The sequence below is a fragment of the Scomber japonicus genome, chromosome 7 (genome assembly GCF_027409825.1).
Source record: "Scomber japonicus isolate fScoJap1 chromosome 7, fScoJap1.pri, whole genome shotgun sequence".
NCBI lineage: Eukaryota > Metazoa > Chordata > Actinopteri > Scombriformes > Scombridae > Scomber > Scomber japonicus.
Genome location: NC_070584.1, coordinates 26816763 through 26838359, shown reverse-complemented (window position 1 = coordinate 26838359; position 21597 = coordinate 26816763). Strand labels below are relative to the sequence as shown.

Sequence of the window (21597 nt, the reverse complement as noted above, 5' to 3'; positions counted from 1 at the left end):
TTTTTTTATCTTAAATTACTCAATTGTAGTGCATAAAGTAGTTTAAATGAGGTAAAGGAAATTCTGCTTCACCACAAGATGTCGCCACTTGCATTCATAATCATTTTTGGTGCACTGTTACCAGGCACTGCACTGCATAGACCTGGTCGAGGAAATAGAAATATATGGATATGAATATGTATACCATGGTGTTTGGATTAGAGTAACAAAGCACAACATGAAACTTCCTGTTTATGGTTTATCACTGTTTCATAAGAAGGTTAGGAAAACAAGGGCATATGATTATTAATTTATTTTCATGTGCATTTGAGTTGCATATATTTGAAAATTAAAGATAAACTAAAGTGTTGTTCAAAGGGTTTGAATCTAGCTATTCTCTCTCCCTCTCATTAATGAAGCTACCATAAGAGCAAGGATGCCACCTAAGAAACCAAAGAGTGCAGTCAACAGTGCAGGCAGTAAGAAGAAAGATAAAGGTGAGTGTTTGAACACTAATTCATGCATATTAGTCTAATGGTGAGACACAGTTAATACAATGGACTCTTACTTTTTATTTAGACAAGACGGCTCCGTCACCTACACCTTCGGAAACTCCAGGTAAGAACATTATTATTATAATTATTATTAGTAGAAGTAGTAGTAGTAGTAGTAGTAATGGTGGTAGTAATAGTAGTAGTAATAGTTTTTGTAATGGTAGTAGTAGAAGTAATAGTTGTAGTAGGTATAGTAGTAGTAATAGTAGAAGTAATAGTAGTAGTAGTAATAATAGCAGTAGTAGTAGTAGTAGAAGAAGTAATAGTAGTAGTATTAGTAATAGTAGCAGCAGTAGTAGTAATAGTAGCAGCAGTAGTAGCAGTAGTAGTTGTAGTCGTAGTAGTAATAATAGTATCTATTTACCCATTAAGAAAGGGACAAAACCAAGAATAATATTTACTGTGAACTTGGAAAATTCAGATTCATATCAGCTTGTAACTTTTCCAAACTGTTTTTAGTAAGAACTGGTTGGTTAACTACGTTTAGATTTGTCTATAGGCCTGTATCAATGAAGGTATCAAATATCTTATGTTATCTATCTATGCAAATTTAGCATGACATTATCATAAGATCCATAATTGCCTTCATTTGTTTGATAGAGCAGGCAACATGCACCACGAGATACATACATATATACATTTTAAATACCTTAGGAACACATCCAGGTGGAGATACAACTCATAAAATCTAAAATATACCAAAAAAAATGATTTGTGGAAATATTTACTTATGTGCAAATGAGGTCACTAGTAACATCAAAGTAAATAAAAAGAATAATTTTCACATCTTATTTTCCATTCCTATGTATGTTTAAGAGTTAAGGAAAGACATTAAGATTTGCCTAGATAATGTAAGACATTTAAATCAATCTTACTTGCAGTCATGTAAAAGTAATGGCTGAAACTAATAATCAAAGGTGTCTTTGAGGAGTCAGGAAAACTATATGCATTCCTCTGATGTGCTCTTTAGTGTTTTGTTGCATACTAGCCTTTGGACATGCTTTCTACACAGCTGTGGATCCTATTGTCCGCAAGGTTTGGTTTACTTTCAACATACCAGCCCTGAGAGCAAGCTTTTGGTCAAATGCAGGTCACCAACATTGTATCTTTTACCACAGATTAGGTAATTGGCTTTCTTGAGGGAGATAAAAGAGTCATCACATTCAGAATGAGTCTATTTTTATACATGTATCAATTTATGTAATACATTTCCACCTTTTAAATCCAGCACTATGATGAATATTGAAATCGTAAATTATTTTTTGTCACTTCGGAGGATATTTGATACATTCCCTGGAGACTTACCCTGACGTTAACCTAAACCTGAACTTAACCTAAAACCTTAACCTTAAGGCTTGACCCTCAAATCTAATGAATTCTTTAATGGGAACCAGCTTTTTGTCGCCGTGTAGGAGTGAGTCACTGGCAGAAATATTAAAAAATTGTGCAGGTTTTCTTCACTCCTGAACAGCTTTCTCATGATATCAGTGATAGTTAATCTTATCAAGTTATACAAGTGATTAAATTCTTCACAAGTAAACAAACAGGGCCAGAATTGTGATGTACTGAGGTTAAGTATTAATATCCTACAATCATGAGTGGATTATGTAAGAATAAAGAGGCCACAATTTAAAATACCTAGTCTATAAATGGTTTAATTACATTCTTGTGGGGTTATGGAACATTGCACATTACACTCTCTCTTTGTCTCTCAAGCAAACATTTCCCATGCATTAAAAAATGCCAAAGTTGACACATAAATCTGTGAAATGAGGGGTGTGAATTTCCACTACAATGATGTGGCATGAGGCCTAAGTGGTGTGAGTGAAAAAAGGTTGACACACCCAACTGGGAAGTGGTTACTTAAGCTGTACTTGAGCATTCCCTGTGTCCCCTCAGCAACCTTGTGGGAAGACTTTGAAGACATAGACCACGAGCAGGATGAAAACTATCATTATGTGGAGCCCTGTTTACTGTACAGCATCCTGGACTGAGCCTGGCCCTCAGATATGGAGTCTGCATAGATTGTTTATTAAGAAAAAACCTGGTGGTGGTGCTGCAGTAGTAAAAATCCTGGTTATATATCTTTAACTGAGCAGTTTATGCCTTGATTTCATGCATTATTAAACTGAGTTTCTTTTTAAAAAGACACTGTTTCACTTACAAGTGTTTGGACATTGCAGGTTTCATATTCACAAGGATTTCTTTTCATCCTTCGATATTGTGGAGCGTTCCACCCTGCAGGGAGGGGCAGCCGAAGGATCAGAGGCATTGTAGTGTGTTTGATCAGAAAAAGCAGAGGCAAGAAGTCTGTGTCATGGTCTGTAGGTTGGGTTGAGTCACGAATCCATTGTGTGAATATCGCTATATTAGTGATGTTTCGGCTCTTAGATGTGGCATCTTTCCCTATACATCATCTCTGTATCTCATTTTTTTTTTAGCACTGTTTTATCTATTTCTGCAACGTTCTCTGCTCTCTGCAGTATAGTAATTCATGGCAGTCATATCTCACTATATGAACCCTGTAATATGTGTAACTCTGTCTCTTCTATTATTACTGTGTCGTTTTTTTTGTAACTTCACATGCGTCTTTGGGAAGACAATCTAATGTAAGATATATTATTTTAAATGCAGGACATAATCAATACTATCTTTTTAAATAATCTTTTGCCACCTGCTCATTTGATTGGAGGAACAAACTCTATTTCACAAGATGCAAAGATGATGACAGAAATGTGTTGTGTACAGTCTGTGGCACAGACAGAGCTCATGGGCGTGACAATTAAACACGTAGTTTATTATCACCACTGTCAACAGTGTGCAGCACCAACTCTCCTGGTATCTGACAAGGAGATAATTATGTCTCTATTTCTGGACATCGCATGTTTGATTTATGCATTGTTATCCCACTGCATATTTCTTGTTAAATTATCTCTAAGAATCATTTTTGTTTGACTAAGATTTATCTCCCCAGACATGGAACATCTCTAATTATTCAAATGGTAATCTTGCTTTTATTGTTTGAGTTTGAATTTATAAAGGAGCAAAAACACCAACCGAAATAGCCCTACAGATTAAATGGTTAGAAATGGGAGTACCTTTAATGTCCTAAAAGTGACCAAACTAAAAAAAAACAAGTTGTACCTACCAAGTATTTTGTTCAAACCAATAAAATACAAATGTAATGTGATTTATTGGCCTTTGAGCTTATAGTATGTTCATGAAATTCATCATATTAATGTATAATTTGATCTGTTTTCCATTTTTCTCATCTGCCTTGATTGCTCACCAAGGTCATCCTGAGGATATCTTCCCTATGGTCCTGACATCAGCCACCCAGGAGCTCTTTGATTGCCGGGCTGATGAGGATGTCACAGGGGACGACCCTTACAGGCTGCTGAGAAAAGACGACATAATACAGGACATGAAGACCAGAGCTGCGGTGTCCGATTTCAGCCCCGTGAAGGCGATTGTGCTGGTGAGGCTGATCCATTGTCGTACAGATCACTCAAACAATACACCCAAGACACTGTGATGATGCACAGACACCACGTTAAGAGCTGTGAGAACGCACAGAGTAAACAGTTTCACCTCAATTCCCCCCTCGCTGTCTGATCTAGATTAAATATACGGCCTGCACCATTCACGCCTATTCTATTGCAGCACATTACTCTAATGAGCCCAGAGAACGCCCTGAGGGACCCATACAGACTCTGACTGTTAAAGCCCTGAGAAATTTCAGCTCTCTACTTGAGTGACTAAGTGCCCCAAGTGACATGTGTGGTTGGCTGCCTTTTTCTTTGTTTCACGTCCAAGATCCACACCTCCCTCCATCATCCACTATTCCCAATCAAATTATCGAAGCACAGAGTTTCCCTGTGGTCGCCAGAATCAATTCGCCACTTGCACTCTAAATGAATTTTGTCGTGAAAACAACAAAAGGAAAATAAACTGTGTTATCTGATGTGAATCTGACACTGCTATCTGTTTTCCCTGTTGACAGGATTACCCAGAAGATGATATCTTGCTGGTTTATGACAGGGACTTCACCTATGGCCAAAGCTTCTACCTGGTTCTGACCCCAGAAGCAAAAGACAAAATCCTTAATGTAAGCAGACGGTCATTTTGATCATGAAGGTTTACTTTTATTTTTTCTATAACCTAATTTGTGTTTAAAAAAGTGTAACAGTAGGTTTCTGCAGTGTACTAAATATGGTCACATGGCATTTTAAGTTTTAACTAAGTCAGTATGAACTTATGAGCACCAGTACTTGCCCACATTCCTTCCAAAACTGATTGTGGTAAATATTTCTGTAGGCAGGACTGTTTTCTATTATTTATTTTCCTTTCACTGGAGGTATGTACACTATTTTATCACTTATCTCTAACAGTAATGGCTAGTATCAGGGGTTATACCATTTAAAGTCAATTTGCTTTGCTGGCTGGCATTTTTTTTAAACTTTTTGCAATTGGTTTAAATAAACGACAAAAGAAAGAATCTTCCACTGCCGCTCAGACATAATTTTCGTGACCTTGGAAAGTGTGACTGTGCAGGAGGTTGAGCTATCAAGTCACAAAGCCTTATTAACTGACTTTATTGTGTTCTCTGTTTTCTATACTGTTTTGTCTTGTAATTATTTCTGTGCTCTGCAGCCCCCAGAGCCAGAGACAGCAGAAGTGGAGGTTGTGAATGAAGTCTATAAAACCCCAGAACCAAAGGATTGGCTATCTCTTGGCAGTGAACAGGAGATAGATGAAGAATCCATCAAAGAGACAAGAGAAAAGGTACTGCAGTATGTAAAAAAAACACATAAAATATTCATATTAAATCTGACATTTTCTCCTTCACCATTGCCCTTCCACAACACCACTGAGACTATTCTGTCTCCTCTTTTTTATCAGATGTGGTACAAGTTGTCCAGAGTGCGGAGGAAGTTTGGAGCACCGGTCTCTTTTTCAGACCGCAATACTGCAGATGTTAAGGATGGCTACCTGGAGTGTGCTTCCTATCAAGACAGCCGATTCAGCATCAAGCAGATGCAGAGGGACTGCGGGATGCAGGCTGTTCCTAGGTTTCGGAGCAGCAGTGCTCAGACACAGTGGTACAGTATGCCTGCAAATGAGGACACACAAAATTGATTTGTTCTACAAGGGGGGGAAAGCAATTAACAGTCTGTCAGTGTGGTGAAATCATTCCTCCTGCTAAATGCTTTAAGATAATGAGAATGCATATTAAAAGACTTAAGACAAGTACTTGTAATTCCTGTCTATATGTATTGTACTTAAGTAATGAATATTACTCTCTTTATTGTCTCAGTTGTACAGTAACTGCATCTACTGACATATTGTGTTGTGACTCTTTCCTGTCTAATTTACAGGAAGTTTCTGAGGAATGTCTTCATGCAGTATACACCAAGAGAGTTTAATGAGGATGAAAAAGAGAACATCCTCCAGTCTGAGAGTCTGAAGAATTTTTGCAAAGCAGTGACCCCCAGGTAAAAGGAATATTTCAGTGATTGATGGTGTCTAGTTTCTGCTTCCTGAGGGAATATATTATTGTATAAAACTGAAAGCCAACTCAAACTCATACATCACTGGATCAGCCTCAGGGTACTGAAATCAATCCATTATTACCACTGAAGGAGCATGAGTGTATTCACAAGAATTGTTAGAGAGATATTTTTGTTAACCTTCCTACTGTACTGTATTTGATGTTGCTATAGTTTTATTAAATACTCAGAAGTTTGATAGTTTTAATGACTTTGTTATGTCAGACTTTTAGACCAAGACCTTTACCTTTATGTTTGTGTTCTTTTGTATCATCATTAGATATAAGAGAATATCATGAGCATTAGAGGACTTGGTAGTGGTGCTGTGGAGAGAAACAAAAGAAGAAGAATAAATGTTTTTATAAAAAAGGTTTTCCCGTTAAAGTTTTACATAAAAAATGTTTTGCAGAGTTATACTAGCCCTTCAGCAAGAAGAGATCATGAATGTGTTCTTTGATGACTGGAAGGCTCTCGGGACAGAGGCTGAAGGCAGTGACTGGTCTGGGAAGGTTTCTGAAGGCTTGATGCTTTATCAGGCCTTCACAGTTCAGAAGTACTCTAAGGACAAGAAGATCAGCAGCATGAATTGGCACCCCACCATCTATGGTACAATTCAAAATCTTACTCAAGGAGTAGATTTTTTTCATTTTCTCATCAAAAACAGTGACTAAAAGACTTTGTACCCTTCAAATCATCTGATTGTTTTCTTTCTGTTTACAGTGAATGAACATTATATGATAGCATTGATGTGATAGCAATATCACTATAGGTAGTCCATGCTCTATAAGACTACACCATGTTTTCAGTCTAAAAGCAAATGAGTTGAGTCATGATACTTTGTGCAGGTTATACTGGCTGCACACATAGAGAGGATGTAGTGTATATAAGATCATGGTCATAGGCCAATACTGACAATAAGCCAATAGTAATAATAAAGGATAGCACGGTAATCTCTAACTATCCTCTGTTGTATAATCAGTAATGCTTTGTAATGTTGCCCAGCTGTCATCACTCATAAAATAGACTTCCAACAAGATCCAGAGGGATAAGGCGAGTGTCATAACATATGATCAATGTGGATGTACTTTTTTGAAGTGGAGATCAGAGTTCATCTACCACTTCCTCAATCATCAGAGTCAAAGAGGCTTTATAAATATATTTGACATCTATTTTGTGTTTGTGTTGGTTGGATATATTGTATGATGTTTTTTTTTTCTTTTGTGATGTGTTAGGTGTGATTGCTATTGCTCTGACAGAGAAAGAGGAGGAGCGGTTGAATGAGACCTTTGCCGTCAAACCATCTCTCATTCTCTTCTACAGCTTCTCCGATCCCGCTAATCCCCAGGTATGGAAAATGTATGAGAAGGTGCCTCTAAAATAAGTGGAGAAGTCACAAAAAAGATTGTAAAGACCATATTTGTGTGTGTGTGTGTGTGTGTGTGTGTGTGACAGTTTACAAGCTAGTTCTCTCCCTTCTCACCTCGTATCTGTTTGAGACACACTTTCACAAGAAAACGTTGGAGAGGATTAGCTCTACGCTGTCATCCAAAACCATTATTTGCTCGAGCAAAATTTGAGAGGATATGTTGATTTGACCCAGACACTCAATCAATATCTGAGCTGCTCAAACAGAGCTGCTAAATCACTCAAAAGTAATGTGAGTGCTGCATGATATATGCCTTCTCTGGTGCGTGTCATGCTTGGGTTTCACTGTCTGGTGGTGCAGTGATCAAAGTAGCAAAGGATTCTGTGTAAAGGAAACCAGAGACATTATATAGTTGAAATAAATATGTGTGTTTGGTGTAGGGAGGAAAGTGCTGCAGTCCAGTCTTAAAGCTAATTTTAAACTGAACATGATGCTGAAAAATGACTTCTCTGTAATGCCACTCCTGCTCCTCCTGGGTCTTTTTTCCCCTTATGCCCGATGAAATGGAATCTATTGTATGTATTTGGTTTTGTGGTTTAAAAGTTAAACTCTGTATGGAAAGACTAGAATAAATAAATACACGGGATGGCAAACATCCAGTACATGGAAATTTCTACTTTGAAGTGTAATATTTCTGCCCTGCTTATGTGGGTTTTTGTGTTGTTTGCAGTTGCTGCTGGAGTGCCCAGACGACATTCTTGCCTTTGAGTTCTGCCCCTCTGATCCAAATATTATCGTTGGCGGCTGTGTGAATGGCCAGGTGCTGACTTGGACTCTGCTCTGCATCTCTGCTTGGCTGGCTCTGCTGTTTTTTGCCTTGTAGTTTTCAACTCTGTATCCTACTACTTCCTCGATCATCTATTTCCTCTCCCATGCCTTTATTTTAAATGAAATATGTTTAGAAAGATAAATATGTACTTATCCTGTACCGCTCCCTGTTATTCCGTTTTTTTGTTTTTTTAAACATTTGAACAGATGGATTTGGCTTTGCACCACCACACTCAGATGTTGATTTCCAGTAATTGATTTTGTGTTGCTGTTGTCTCAGGTTGTGTTATGGGACATTTCTGCTCACGTCACACGACTACAGGGAACACAGCCTGGTGGTAAAAAGCCGTCTGTCAACACCGACACATTCGTAAGTACCCATATCCTGTCTCTCATCTGCACAATATTGATACAATAATACATGGTGTTCTGTATCTCTGCTGGTGAACTACATGTGGTATCAGTTACTGAAATTCTTTTTCTAACGCTGATCTCACATTGGTTTATTCAAGTATGGGTCCTCAGTGTATCAAAGGATGAAACATGTTTTCTGTAAAGACAGGCTGTACTCTGGTGCTGTATGACAGAGTGAGATGATGATACGTTGACTACTGACTTCTCTCCTCATTCTCACCCTTTCATTAGATGGGAATGTAGTGGCCTAATGTTTCTCTTCAAGCTAGCCACAGCTGTCAAAACTAGCTCCACAAATGTACTAATGCCACAAGTAATTCCAAAAGCAAGTTTGTATCATTACATGACCCTACTGCCATAGGAAAGCAACCAATTAGAACTCATACAAACACCTCAATCTGACTGAAGTGATCTAACGGACTAAAAAGCTTCTTCTTAACACAAGACTGACACTTCAAAGAGGCTTTCTCTTTTGGCTTAAAATCATAGTAACTAATATTTTCATGGCATATCTGCCTCACTAAATGGTACTCTGTAGACTAATAAAGGAAAGGTGTAGGAAGTCAGAGGTAATGATACGTGACTGAAACTAAGCTCAGATTTAAACCACAACACAGCAAGAACATTAAATCCCCCGCAGCCTGCTTAGACATCCGGACCAAATATTAAACAAGTTCTGTCCCTTAAAGCTTAACCTCCACTGACACCTTCCACTCAGCTGCTGTATTTAAATAGACACATATGCCCCCATCATCCTACCATCCATTTACTTTGTGTGTTTTTATTGCCTCTACAGTGGAGCAGCTGTCTCCATCCCTCTCCCCACTACTTCCTTCTCTTTTGCTTTGCACTCTCCCACCTTCTGTACCTCCCTCTATTCTTTTTGTCCTTGTTTGCTCTTCATTCCCCAGAGTCAACAGCAGCGGCTCACATACTCCAGCTGTTACACAAGCGCTCCATCGTCCACACTAGTTTGTCCCCGGAGAAGATAACACACAGGCAAATCAGATCACTGCCCTCCCTTGTGTTTGCAGCGTAAACAAGGTTTTATTTGGGTGCTGTGAAAGCTGCACTACACCGGCACCTGTTGATAGCTTATCAGATAAATGAAAAATTAAAATCCACCCATGTGGATTTGTTTGCTGTTCACACCATGATACATGACAAATCTAACCACAGGTTTACCACACTGCTCACACTCAAACCTTTTAGCTCGATTATATCTTGTTGCTAGTAGGATGACAAGTAAGTGCACCATAGTCAGTATATCATCCTACATGGCAGCAGCACTGCTCTGTTCATGTTTTAGGATTACTACATATTGGAAAATGGCAGGAGCGTTTTAGGATAGATGTTCACCACTGTATAAAGTCTTTGTATTTAGATTGAATTGTCAGAGTTTACTGTACATGCTGTGCCTTTTGTGTCTGACCTCCCATCAGGACCTCGATGACAACAAAGAGAATAAAACTCCCGTTGTGCGCTACTGTGCAGTGTCTGCCTTAGAAAGCAGCCACAAAGCACCAATTACTGATGTCCAGTGGCTGCCACAAACGTTTGAGGTACAGGACACTGAAGGGCGAGGGAGGGGGTGGTGGGTGGTGGGTGGAGGTTGTAACGACTGCATGTGTGACACCAAGAAGGTAGAACAATGATGATTTGGTTTGTTATTTCTTGACATTTTCCATCAGGAGTACAATGGGTTGTAGCTGAAACCTTCCACAAGGTTAATCAATGTTTAATTTGGCCTATCTCGATTAATAAAAGGTGTTATTGTATGATTAGTGTACACAGCAATACTTTCAGCAAAACATTTGCTTGATCTCAGGGTTCTTTATCATATCTAATGTAAACACTGTTGCATAGTTTCTATCATACCAGAAGCAAACGAGAGTAGATTTGAATCCTTCACACCTGAGTCTCAAATTGATAGTAAGACATTAACCCATTAAGTGTCAGGTCTCATATTGCCCTAATGATTTTGCTATCTAATTTTGCTATATTGAGTATACCTGATTAAGGTTAAAAACCACTCGATTGTAAACAGCTCTAACAGGAAGTGAACTATTAGTTGGCACGATAAAGCTGTATAAGGTCAGAGAACAGGCAATGAAGGTGAGAATACAACCTGTTGAAGCTGTGGTGACAGGCATAAAATGAACTAACTGAATTGGCAAAGAGGGACAATGTGTGTGACACTGCCAGAAAGAACAAAAGTAATAAAAAAACATGCAGTTGGTCATAGCTCAACAACTCAACCACCACAAAAAAAATGCCTATTTATCATAGCCTCCAGATGTTTTTTGTACTTGTACTGAAAGACTTTCCTGTTCCTGACAGCTGCAGACAATCATTTCTGTGGTCCAGTTATTTCCTCCTAATAGCAGCCTTGCCCAAAATAAAATCTTTGAATGATCTGTACATATAAAAATGTATTTTGTGTGCTTATTGACCTGAAGTGATATTTGCTATGGTGATTGCCAAGGAGATTTACATTTTACAGTCCATGGCACACAGGCACGTTGCAGAGTATGTCTAAAATCTTCTTCTTCAATAAACAATGAATACATTATAATTCTGGTTTCCCAAGGGTGCCTGTCCTTTGTCGCTATAAAGCTGACTGTAATAAATCACAACCACCTCTGGCACTCATCTGGATGAGTAAAATAAGGCAATCATCAAAGTGCTCCCGGGGTACATTAACCTCTCATATATCATCACAGGAGCCTCACTCACTACTATCAGCTCTTCACAATCTTAAGCCTGTTAGAGATTTGTTGACTTTGAGACTCTCTCTCTCTCTCTCTCTGATTAGGTGACCAGGACGGGCTTACCGGTAGAGAACAAGTATAACATTTCTGTTCAGGTTGTCACCTGTTCCCCTGACTGGTAGGTCTTATACAGAAAATAGTTCAAATTACAATGTTAAATGTATTAAATGCTATCAGCTTGTACCCAATATAATCAAGTGATGGCAGATTTTGACTTACAAAGCAGACCTATTTGTTTATATGTCGACCTCTCCACTGATTGTTATAGTTGGCTCATAGACTGCCAGCTTCAGAGCTCCTGTCTCGTCCTTTTTTTATTACTCTTCCTGTTTTCTGTTGACTTCTTCTTGTCTTACTTTGGGATTTTAATTTGCACATGCACTTTTGAAGATCCTCTGTGCATGCAACCTTTGTAACCACCAGCATTAATGTCACAGAAGTTCAAAAAAAAGTCTGGAGAACTTATTTTAGTCATTTCTAAGGACGTGATAATTGGCTCTTTGTTCCACTGTTCCACTTGCTGTGACTGTGAATAGAACATCTGCCATTGCATTGAATCTGTCAGTGGACTTAATAGCGACATGAACAAAAACAGCAGACTGGTTGAAAATCAATGGGATAGACTTGTGTGTCTTACCCTGCTGAACACACTGTGCCAGGTACACATATAAAAGCTGTGAAGTCGATGAGTATTTGACTGCACTGCAGACAGAACACCTCTATTGATGTTTTTATCTCACACACAAAAACATGTTAGTGAATTCTTGTTTTATAGTCTGAAGGATTGCTTCAGTATAAGTAAAAGTATACACCAAAACATGACAGCATTTTTGATTTATGGAATTGTTTCAGCATCTATGCGAATGTAAAAACACTGCTGTGTCTGTTTTCTATGTTTGAACTGTAATTGCAGAGTGTTTTCACCTCACAGCTCATATACCAGATGTTGTCATTGTTAATGAAACCAGTGGTGTTTGATTTGGAAATGTCTGTGTTTTTTTCACTACAGTCGGCAGTCGCTGTTCCTCACTAAATATTTGAAGCACCAGTCCCTAGCAGATGCTGTGCTTCTGTAGTCATACAGGCTGCTTATTTATATATTTGGTAGTCTGGGTAATGTTATTGATTGGTGTTAAAGGAGCTGCAGATTAGAGAGAGACACCAAAGAAAAAGCTTTTAGTACCACTCTCTGTCTCTGCAATTCTTGGCAGTCACCACATTTAGAGAAGATTCTGCTTCATGTACCTTTAATTAGAACGTGACAAAGCCTGCAAGTCTACAACAGAATCTGTATCAGTCTGGTTTAAACATGAATATGTTAAGATTGAAGTTGAATTTTAATTTTTTGTTTGATGTTCATTTTTCTTTCTGTCCCTACAAAGCTCTTTAATGTTCTGGGATGTCCGTGCGCCAAAACTGTTGGGCCATTCAGCATCAGACATGAAGCAGAATGTGGATCAGAAGCCACAGATGTCAACTTACAGTGTACCTGACACTTTCAAGCACTTGGACCGGACATGGAAACCACTGTTCAGGGTACTGCAGGGATACTAAACTCGTGATTTGTGGATACTGTATAGTTATGAATGATTTTTTTTTTCTTATAGCAGTATCTGAAATATATGCTTTATTCTGTAATATTTTGATAGTTTACAGCACACCAAATGGCCATTTATAACATTATTTTCAATATTAATAGCAATTCTCTATGTACTGCAACTGCATGTATTTTTATGTAATTTAATGGGGCTCAGCTAATAATTCATCTGTGTGGTTTATTGAGCGTAACTTATTATGTGTTAATAAAAATGATGTCAAGTCTCATTCAGTTTTCCAGATGTCAAATAAGGTTTTCTTCTCTGTCATGTGTTAGGTTTCCCTGCCAAAAATCAATACTAGTGGTGAATACGCTCCTTTGAAGTTCAGCTTTGAACACTACACTTGTAATGGAAAGACAGGTACGAACACAGGTGAGGGATTTTACCCATTTCAGCTGCTTTAATTTATTTGTTTCTGTCTGTGCGACAGACAGCAAATGTATTTCACACATTTGTGTAATACATTTATGATAAAGCTATGTAGTTTTGTGACAGTTTTGTATTGTAATAAAAACAAACTCAACAATTTGTAGATTTAGAATATATAAACACACAGACAAAACTACAGCTACAGAAATATATTTTAAAACAAAGTTGTAATACTCATTTTAAGGGTGGTGTCAAAAAACTGTCAAAATTGCAGAAGCCATAACTTTCCTCGAATGTAGCTGGCTTACATAACTGCCATGCTTGGTTTTGGGTGCTTTATAAATTACAGTATGACACACAAGTGAGAGGAAAGCTTAATATTTAAGCAGATGAGACAGAAAACAATATTTGGTATCTTTCTTTGTTAGAGGAGGAACAAATTATTACATTACAAATATAACTATCTCCTGTTTGATAGTTCTGAGACTGACTTCTTTGTTTGTCTTGGATTCTTGAGTCCTGCTATGGATGGTTGAGCACAGTGATCAGTGGGGCAGTGCTCGCTCGCCCCCCCCAGGTACTCTCTTTCTCTCTGTGTTTCTACCTCTTCTCTCCTCTGGTTTCATAGCACTTTATTAAGTGATACGTCCAAAACAAGGCCCTCATAGTTGCAGAGCATTAGCCTTGGTGACTGTCAGCTCTTTGCAATATGCTGCTCAGGCTCCTGAGACCAGAAGATGATCATGTGTGTCCTGGCTGGTCAAGAAGAGGCCTGTCTTTGTCTGGCTGAATAACCACAGCTTTGGTGGTTGGCTGTTATAGAATTAATATACTAATTAGCTGAGGCAATAAATCCACTATGTTTATCAGTAGCCCTCAGGCATCCTGTTATTAGGTTTTCAAGAATCCCTGTGTGATTAATAATTTGGTGCTGCGTAAGATTGACTCATATTGATTGAGGATGCCCTCTACTGTCTGCCTCTGAGCACCTTAGTCAACATTTTGTTTTGAGACTTGTGCTAGGTCACATTTTCCACATTAGGCTTTTATAAACAATGAAGGGGAGGGGAGAATCTGTCTGCTGTCACTCCTGATCTCCTGCTCCCTGATCACTAAAAAGATCCGCTGAGTGCATGCCTCATCATGCTGGCTAGCAACAGAGGGTTAAGTTAAGTAGGTAGGCCAACGCTCTCACCATGAAGACTCTGAAACAGCAGTGACAGCAGCATTGGAGGGGCCACCAGGCTGTAAATAAAGAAGGTCCTTAGTATGGGCAAACTCAGATGCCAATACATCCACTCTAAGAGCAATGGTTCATTGCATTTCTTTTTAGGGTTGTAGTGTCACCCTATGTGTGCCTGTGGTGCTTAGAACCTGAAAAGGGGCCCGAAAGAGGAAAGCCAGACTCAACAGAAGTGTGTCTATGTTCCCACAGCCCTATGTTCCCCCATTTTAATAAAAAAAAAACTAAAGCTGAATTTCACCTGTCTTTCAAACATTTCCATAGATGAAAAACAACAACACGCTATGTGCATTAGGGAATGGCCCTACCTGTGCTTTGGGAATGTAGGCCTTAGGAAACATAGGGCCTAATTTTGATGAGCGGAACATTTCTTAGAAATGGGGGAACATAGGACTGTGGGAAAATAGGGCTGACCCCGCTTCAGCAATGCAACGAGGCAAAAGCACCTCAGCAAGCCTGGTCGGTCCAGTATAGAAACCATTAGTACAAAACAAACACATTACATAAACATGTATAGAATGTCAAGTATAAAATACCACAAGCTAATACAGCACACAATAATAAATCACCCGCAATGAGCGGGGGCGCTAAGCTAAGTATATTAAGCTAAGCAGATAAGTAAACAAGGCACACCCATTGGGGAAATAAATGTAGCTACCTATCTGGAAAAGTTCACTACTTTGTAGTTGGGGTGTAGGTGGATATGAGGACCCATTATGCAGTCTCTGGAGGACAGGACCGTAGCTCCAAACGATGGGTTACAAGGCTGCTGGGATATGTGGTTAGATCTGATGCTAGCTAATGCAAACGACATAAACGACCTGGGCGGTTAGGCGAGAAGATGAAAAGGAGATGATTGCTGGGTGCCAGGCCCCTTTATGAGGTTGCTTGCATCACCCAGGCTGACTTTGTGGATATACCGTCTGGCCTCCTGCGCTTTCATGCAATGCACGTCCAGGTATTTCATACCGTCTCCGGTGGACAGGAAGAGTGAAATCGATCTGGAATAGTGTCTACATCTGTAGCTGCTCTGTCTCATATCTTTACACACATCTTAACCTGGGGAAAGTGGATTTAGAAGATTTGTGATTGGGTAATCTGATCCAACCTTTAAGAGCTAATCTAACAGAGAATTCTAACAGGCTGAGACTTGATTGGGAGCAGCCCACTGATAAAGGGGTGTGAACGGATAGTCCTGTACTGTCCCTGACAGATAGTTGGGCTTTTGTGATGGAAAGGCCTCTTCCGTCACTACCAGCCTCTGCGTCCTTCTCCCTTTCCATCCCTTTCTCTCCTCAACCCTCAGTTTCACTTCCACCTCTTCTTCCTTTCTCTCCGACTCCCCTCATATACTACCTTACCAAGCCATTCACCTTGGCTGTACCCATCATCATCTCTCTCCCCTTTGTCCTCCTGTCTTTTTGTTCATGGTCAGATTACACAGCAGGGTGAACTAGCCTTTTGCTGAATTTTAACAATGATCTTTTTTGGGTTGTTTTTAATTAAAGTTTGTGATTTTTTTCTTTGGTAGCGAGTACTGCCAAAAGTATGTGCTAATGTATGTGTTTTTAGTGAATTATATTGATTATTATACTTGGAAGTATTAAAATTGTTTTATGTGAAAGCGTATTGTAAACTCTCATGCTTGTCACTGATGTGGATCATGCTACCTTACTTGACTTGCTAAAAAGTTCCATGTATCTGTGTCTAACCAACCTAAGCTAATTCCCCTCACCACATCCTTTCCCTTGCTATTTTCACTGGCAGAAGACGCTCAAGAACATGATGACAGCTCAAAAGTAAATCCAGACTACAGCCAGCTCCGAGCCCCCTCAGCTAAAACACTCACGCCTCTGGAAGATGTCAATACCAAGCTTTATATTGGAACAGAGGTAAAGAAACATCAAGCAGCATTTAACTTCAGTACAGTACTCAACTGCTTCAGTTATATGACTTTAGTTAGTTTTCCCTTTTTCACCACCAGCCTATAAAAGTTTTTTTCATTAGATATCAGATAATGGAAAATTCACACCTGGGAACTGTTGTTGGCATGTCTTTCAGTATCATGACTGCACTACAAACACTTGGTTTAAATAATATACAGTGCAACTATAAATGTACCAAAATATCACTTCAAAGTTAAGATACATCTTTTACATTGTGTTGTACAAACACATGAACCATTTCTCCTCCTAAAAATGTTGAACAAAGGAAAGATGTGGTCGCCAAGCTTCACTTGACCAGTGCATATATACCAGTGCATATATAACAGCACATCTATAAATAAAACTAGGGAGAAATATACAATGTGTGCAGGTTTATTCCACATTTGCTTGTATCGTGTCCATAATGTAAATATTTTACTGCCAGGATGGGGAGGTTGTTTACACTGACTGGAAACTGGAGAAAGACGATTCTGGACGGCTGCACAGTGAGTACTCTGGAGTGCCATTATCAAAGAACAGTGTTATACAGGTTGTTGCCTGTTAAACTGCATATCATGTGTGTATACTTGACTATTGATCATTTTTCAAAGCAGACCTGAATGCGGTTTGTTTTAGAACTTCAACCACAATAGCAACATTTTCATCAAAGTCTCGACAGTAATAGATTTAATCATAAAGATAATAAAGTCCAAATTATCTAAATTATTTTAATAACCAATGTCACCTTAAGTCAACCTCTTGATTTGGCAGCCATGCTACACCATAAGAAGTATAGTTTAGAGTTTGAAGTTTGTAATTTACAGTGACATTGAGTATTGTTTCTCATATTGCTTCTGTGTCCACTATCAAATACAACAGTTCACCTTCCTGTCTCTCCTCTCTCCCAGGCGCCAAGCCCCTCCACTGTTTTAGTGTCAATCACTGTTTGGTGAATACTGTGCAGAGGTCGCCCTTTTTTAAAGACATTATTTTGACTGGACCGTCGCCAGCTGGGAGGTGGAACTTTGCCATTTGGAAGGAAGGCATCATGGTAACAGCACCCGTTTATTACAGTAGCTGTCAAAAAAACATGAACTGCAATAAGTAATCTCTCACTGGGCATGACCTGTAAAGCCTAAACCTATAAAGTGAACAAATATAAAATTTAAATCACATTTTCTGTTAAGAAATGAAACTACTTTAGATTTGGACTTTAGATTTGATCATTTTACATAACAAAATATTTTACATGAGTTCTGCTGTGTGTCTAGTTGATTTGATTTGAAAAGATTAAAAAAAACAGGAAATCAAGCATATGCTAGTGTTTCAACATAATTTCAACCCATAATATTAAATAAATACCACACTAGATTTAATACTGTATCAAAGACACTATATTCATCTTCTTGTAAACTGTGACTTCCAGGACGGTCCCATCATCTTGTCACCAAACTCTGAGTACATGTACACTGCAGGATGTTGGTCTCTGTCCCGACCAGCTGTCTTCTTCATTGGGAAAGAGGACGGCAGTATTGAGGTGTGGAACCTGCTGGAAAAGACCAGTGAACCTGCTCAGGTCCACGCACACATCACAAACGCCAAGATAACCTGCATGATTCCCTGGACTGGCTCCTGTGAGTTCCTGGTATATTTAGTAGACAACAGGGCAGTAAACATACTTTATGCGTGGCTCAATAAAGCAGGAATGACTTGTTTCAACTCTCTAGTGTTTGTGTTTTATACTCAAATCAACCATATCAAAATATGTTCACCTGAAACTTCTACAACGTCTTGTAATTTCTGCCTGGACCTCCTTTTCTGTTTTATTTATATTGTCACAGCCTCAGTGATAAATTACTTTCCAAACCATGAAACTCATTTCCTGTATTTTTTTTGTGCCTACAGCCAAGCAGCACCTCCTGGCTGTGTCTGATGACCTTGGGATGGTCCGTGTTTTTGAGATCCCGAGGACACTTTACATTCCCTCCAGGAGTGAGGTGAGGCGATCCAACCGCCTCCTGTATACTCACTTTTAAAAAGGAGATAATGAGTTGTCTGTTTCCTAATTACTTTACCAAAATAAATAATAATGTAACCTTGGTCAAGGTCGAGAAATTGAGGTGTAGACACATCTTAGAGATGTAAACATATCCAGCACTGCAGCATACGAGCAATAATTACATTTTTGTGGTGGGTTTCTCATTGCTGCCTTGATATCAAGAGCGTTGATATGAAGCTGTTCCACGTATAAGGATTCCTTGTTATAGGCACGTGGTCACCAAACCTCCATCATTGTTAGAGAAATTGTGATTAGGGGTTATTGCCTTGTTCAAAAATATACCTCATACATTAGAATTGTTGACCAGACTTTCTCTTTTTGTGTGCAGAAATTGAGTACAGGGAAATACTTTGAGCTAGAAGAAGAGAGGTTGCTGGATTTTATGAAGAGGGACGAAGCGTGGGCAAAACAGAGGAGAGAAGCTGAAGAACTTGCAAAGAAAGCGGTGAGCTGTGGGTTCTGATTCTTTACAAGCTTAGTGCGGTCTTTAGAGCCACAGAAGAAGGTTTGTTTATGGAGGGTTGTTGGTTTGAATCTAGACAAGCAAAGGATTTTATAGTTAACTCTCCAACCATTGAATGAGACCTCGTGTCCTCAGTTAATCTTACTGACAGCCACCGGAGCTGGTGAACAGTCCTTTAAATATACAGTGTGACTCACAAATGGCTTTTATTGACCTAGTTAAAATGGTGTTCACCAGTCCAAAGTTGACACTGTAGAAGCTGGAATAGGCCCTCTTTCTTTCTCTTTCTTTCTACACCTCTCTCTCTCTCTCTCTTTCTCTTTCAGTCTCTCGCTTATTCTCTCTCTCTAACCTCATGTTTAATTCATTCAGAAGGGTTATTTGATCCTGGGCACCAGGGAGAGTATAGTTATTGATAGCCAATGCCTGGCAGTATCACTGTTAAGTCTTTAAATGACAAAATCATTTACTTAAATCTTAGACTGGTCATAAGAATAGATATCAGTTATGAATACAGATACTGTTTTGATTTGCTTGTTATTCTCTCCTTGCTCCTCCAAATGTCCACAGAATTCCCACATATGGTGCGGTGTTAGTTTCCAGCCACTGTCGTCATGACAAGGACAAGTCACTTCAAGAATTCAATACAAAATATTGTTTTGCTGCATTGTCTGTGTGTGTGTGTGTGTGTGTGAGCCTGTGAGTCTGTGAGTCTGAGTGTGTGGGTGGGTTTTGAGATTTGCTGTGTATCTCTTCTCTTTGTAACTACAATGAAATGAAGTGATCACAGAAAATGATCTTTTATCAAACCCTGCTTTAAGAAAAATGTTTTCCTTGGAGCAAATTTTACAATATTACAATACAGTGTTTTAATTTGTACATTTTTAGCTTAGCAGATAAAAAAAAGCAGATGCAACTGCCAAATGAACCAATGAAGAAGTCTGCTTAAATGGACAATAATTGATTTATATTTGATTGATAAGATTATAAGACCTATGCTTTTCCTGCTGCTACCAAAAGTTTCCGTACTTATTTCCTTGCTTTTTACGATATGCAGTTCATATCTGACGTTACTGTTTCAGCTTCAAAGAGGGGAAAACATCATATTTTTGGATAAGGACAAGTTTCAGAGTTGTGTCTTGTTTGCTTAGTATTGTTTTTCACTCTAATTCTTCTTTGGTTTTGTCCCCCAGGAGCTCGTCAAGCCAGAGAAAACCCCCGAGGAGAACGAGGGGGAGAACAAGAAGATGTACAATGATCACCTGACCTTGGAGGAGAGCATCCTGAAGGGCATGGGCCTGCTGTCAGCCAACACACAAGATACCTGATATCACACACACACACACATATTCATTTCACATAAAAAATGTTTATCAGTTTTATTAATACATTTGATCACCTGAACTGTTTTTTTAATGAAAATACTATCTGACATTTGTCACATTAAAGTCCCTTTAAAACAACATTTTAACATAATTTATCATAACTATGCATGATTAACTGTTTCTACTCTAATATAAAAGTTGTTAACTAGTTATATATTTAAAATGTGAAACTTGTGTTGTTATAATGAATAAAATAAAACTGGCTCTTCCATCAGTATTCAGTCCTTGGGTTGGGCCTTCAGGGTCACCAATAGATTTATTTCATCCACCCATCTGAGATCTGGTTACTGGGTAATGCCATCCATTAGCGCCCTCTTCTTCACCGCTACTCCCTGAGGATGCAGTGTGGAATACCTCAAGGATCTGACCTTGGCAGGGCGTAATTTCAGGACTCTTTAATTTCATGATATTTATCTATTGTTGTTGAAAAGCCCTTCAGTATAAAACATAAGTGTTTATGGCTAATCTCTAATGCTGCTGATAAACAAATGAAAGAAAGCACAGAGTTTACACGTCTTACCTCAGTGGTGTTACACAGACTAGAGACCCTAACCCTTTTCACAGAAGTCACCAACCGTGACGTCGAAAAACTAATAATGTACAAATCTCTGTAAATCATTAAGATGATTTTGGTCATTTTGTGAATATGTCTAGACCACATTTTTCAAAGCTGCATCGATCAAATTTCTTATACAAAAATGGCTCAAATGACTGCGTTTGTATTAAAGGGATCACTTGAGATTTATAACCCAAGTATAATCCCCCCTGCTCTGCAAATGGAACACTTTAGCCTCTTTCAGCTCATTGTTTTGGTTTTTATGGCCCATTACTCCGCTCCCATCAGCTGGCAGGCAGGTGTTTGGGGCAGAAAAGCTCAGATAAACCAACTTAACACAAGCTACTCCAAATCTCAGACAGATAAATTTAGCAACTAGCTGCTTAAGGGTCACATATTTCTATCAGAATTAAGCAGAGCGCCAAAGAGACCAAAGCTAGAAGATATGTGAATATTAGCCAGATTGCTAGAAACACAACTCCAAATGAATGATAATGTTTCACAGTACATGCTGCATTTGTAAAAAGGAGCTATTTGC

The 21597-nt window shown here is 38.8% G+C and overlaps 1 protein-coding gene across 1 annotated transcript; it reads left to right on the top strand.

The window, feature by feature from the left end:
* The first annotated feature begins 3392 nt into the window (after nucleotides 1-3392).
* On the top strand, nucleotides 3393-20446 carry dnai3 (dynein axonemal intermediate chain 3). Its single transcript, XM_053323015.1, has 21 exons — nucleotides 3393-3417; nucleotides 3827-4011; nucleotides 4537-4641; nucleotides 5187-5318; nucleotides 5436-5635; nucleotides 5912-6028; nucleotides 6492-6688; nucleotides 7315-7427; nucleotides 8179-8268; nucleotides 8557-8646; nucleotides 10133-10252; nucleotides 11506-11579; nucleotides 12844-12997; nucleotides 13335-13431; nucleotides 16439-16563; nucleotides 17042-17102; nucleotides 17505-17647; nucleotides 18023-18230; nucleotides 18502-18593; nucleotides 18984-19076; nucleotides 20315-20446. Exons 1-21 carry the CDS (start codon nucleotides 3393-3395, stop codon nucleotides 20444-20446), a joined length of 2553 nt encoding a protein of 850 aa, XP_053178990.1.
* Nucleotides 20447-21597: the final 1151 nt, after the last annotated feature.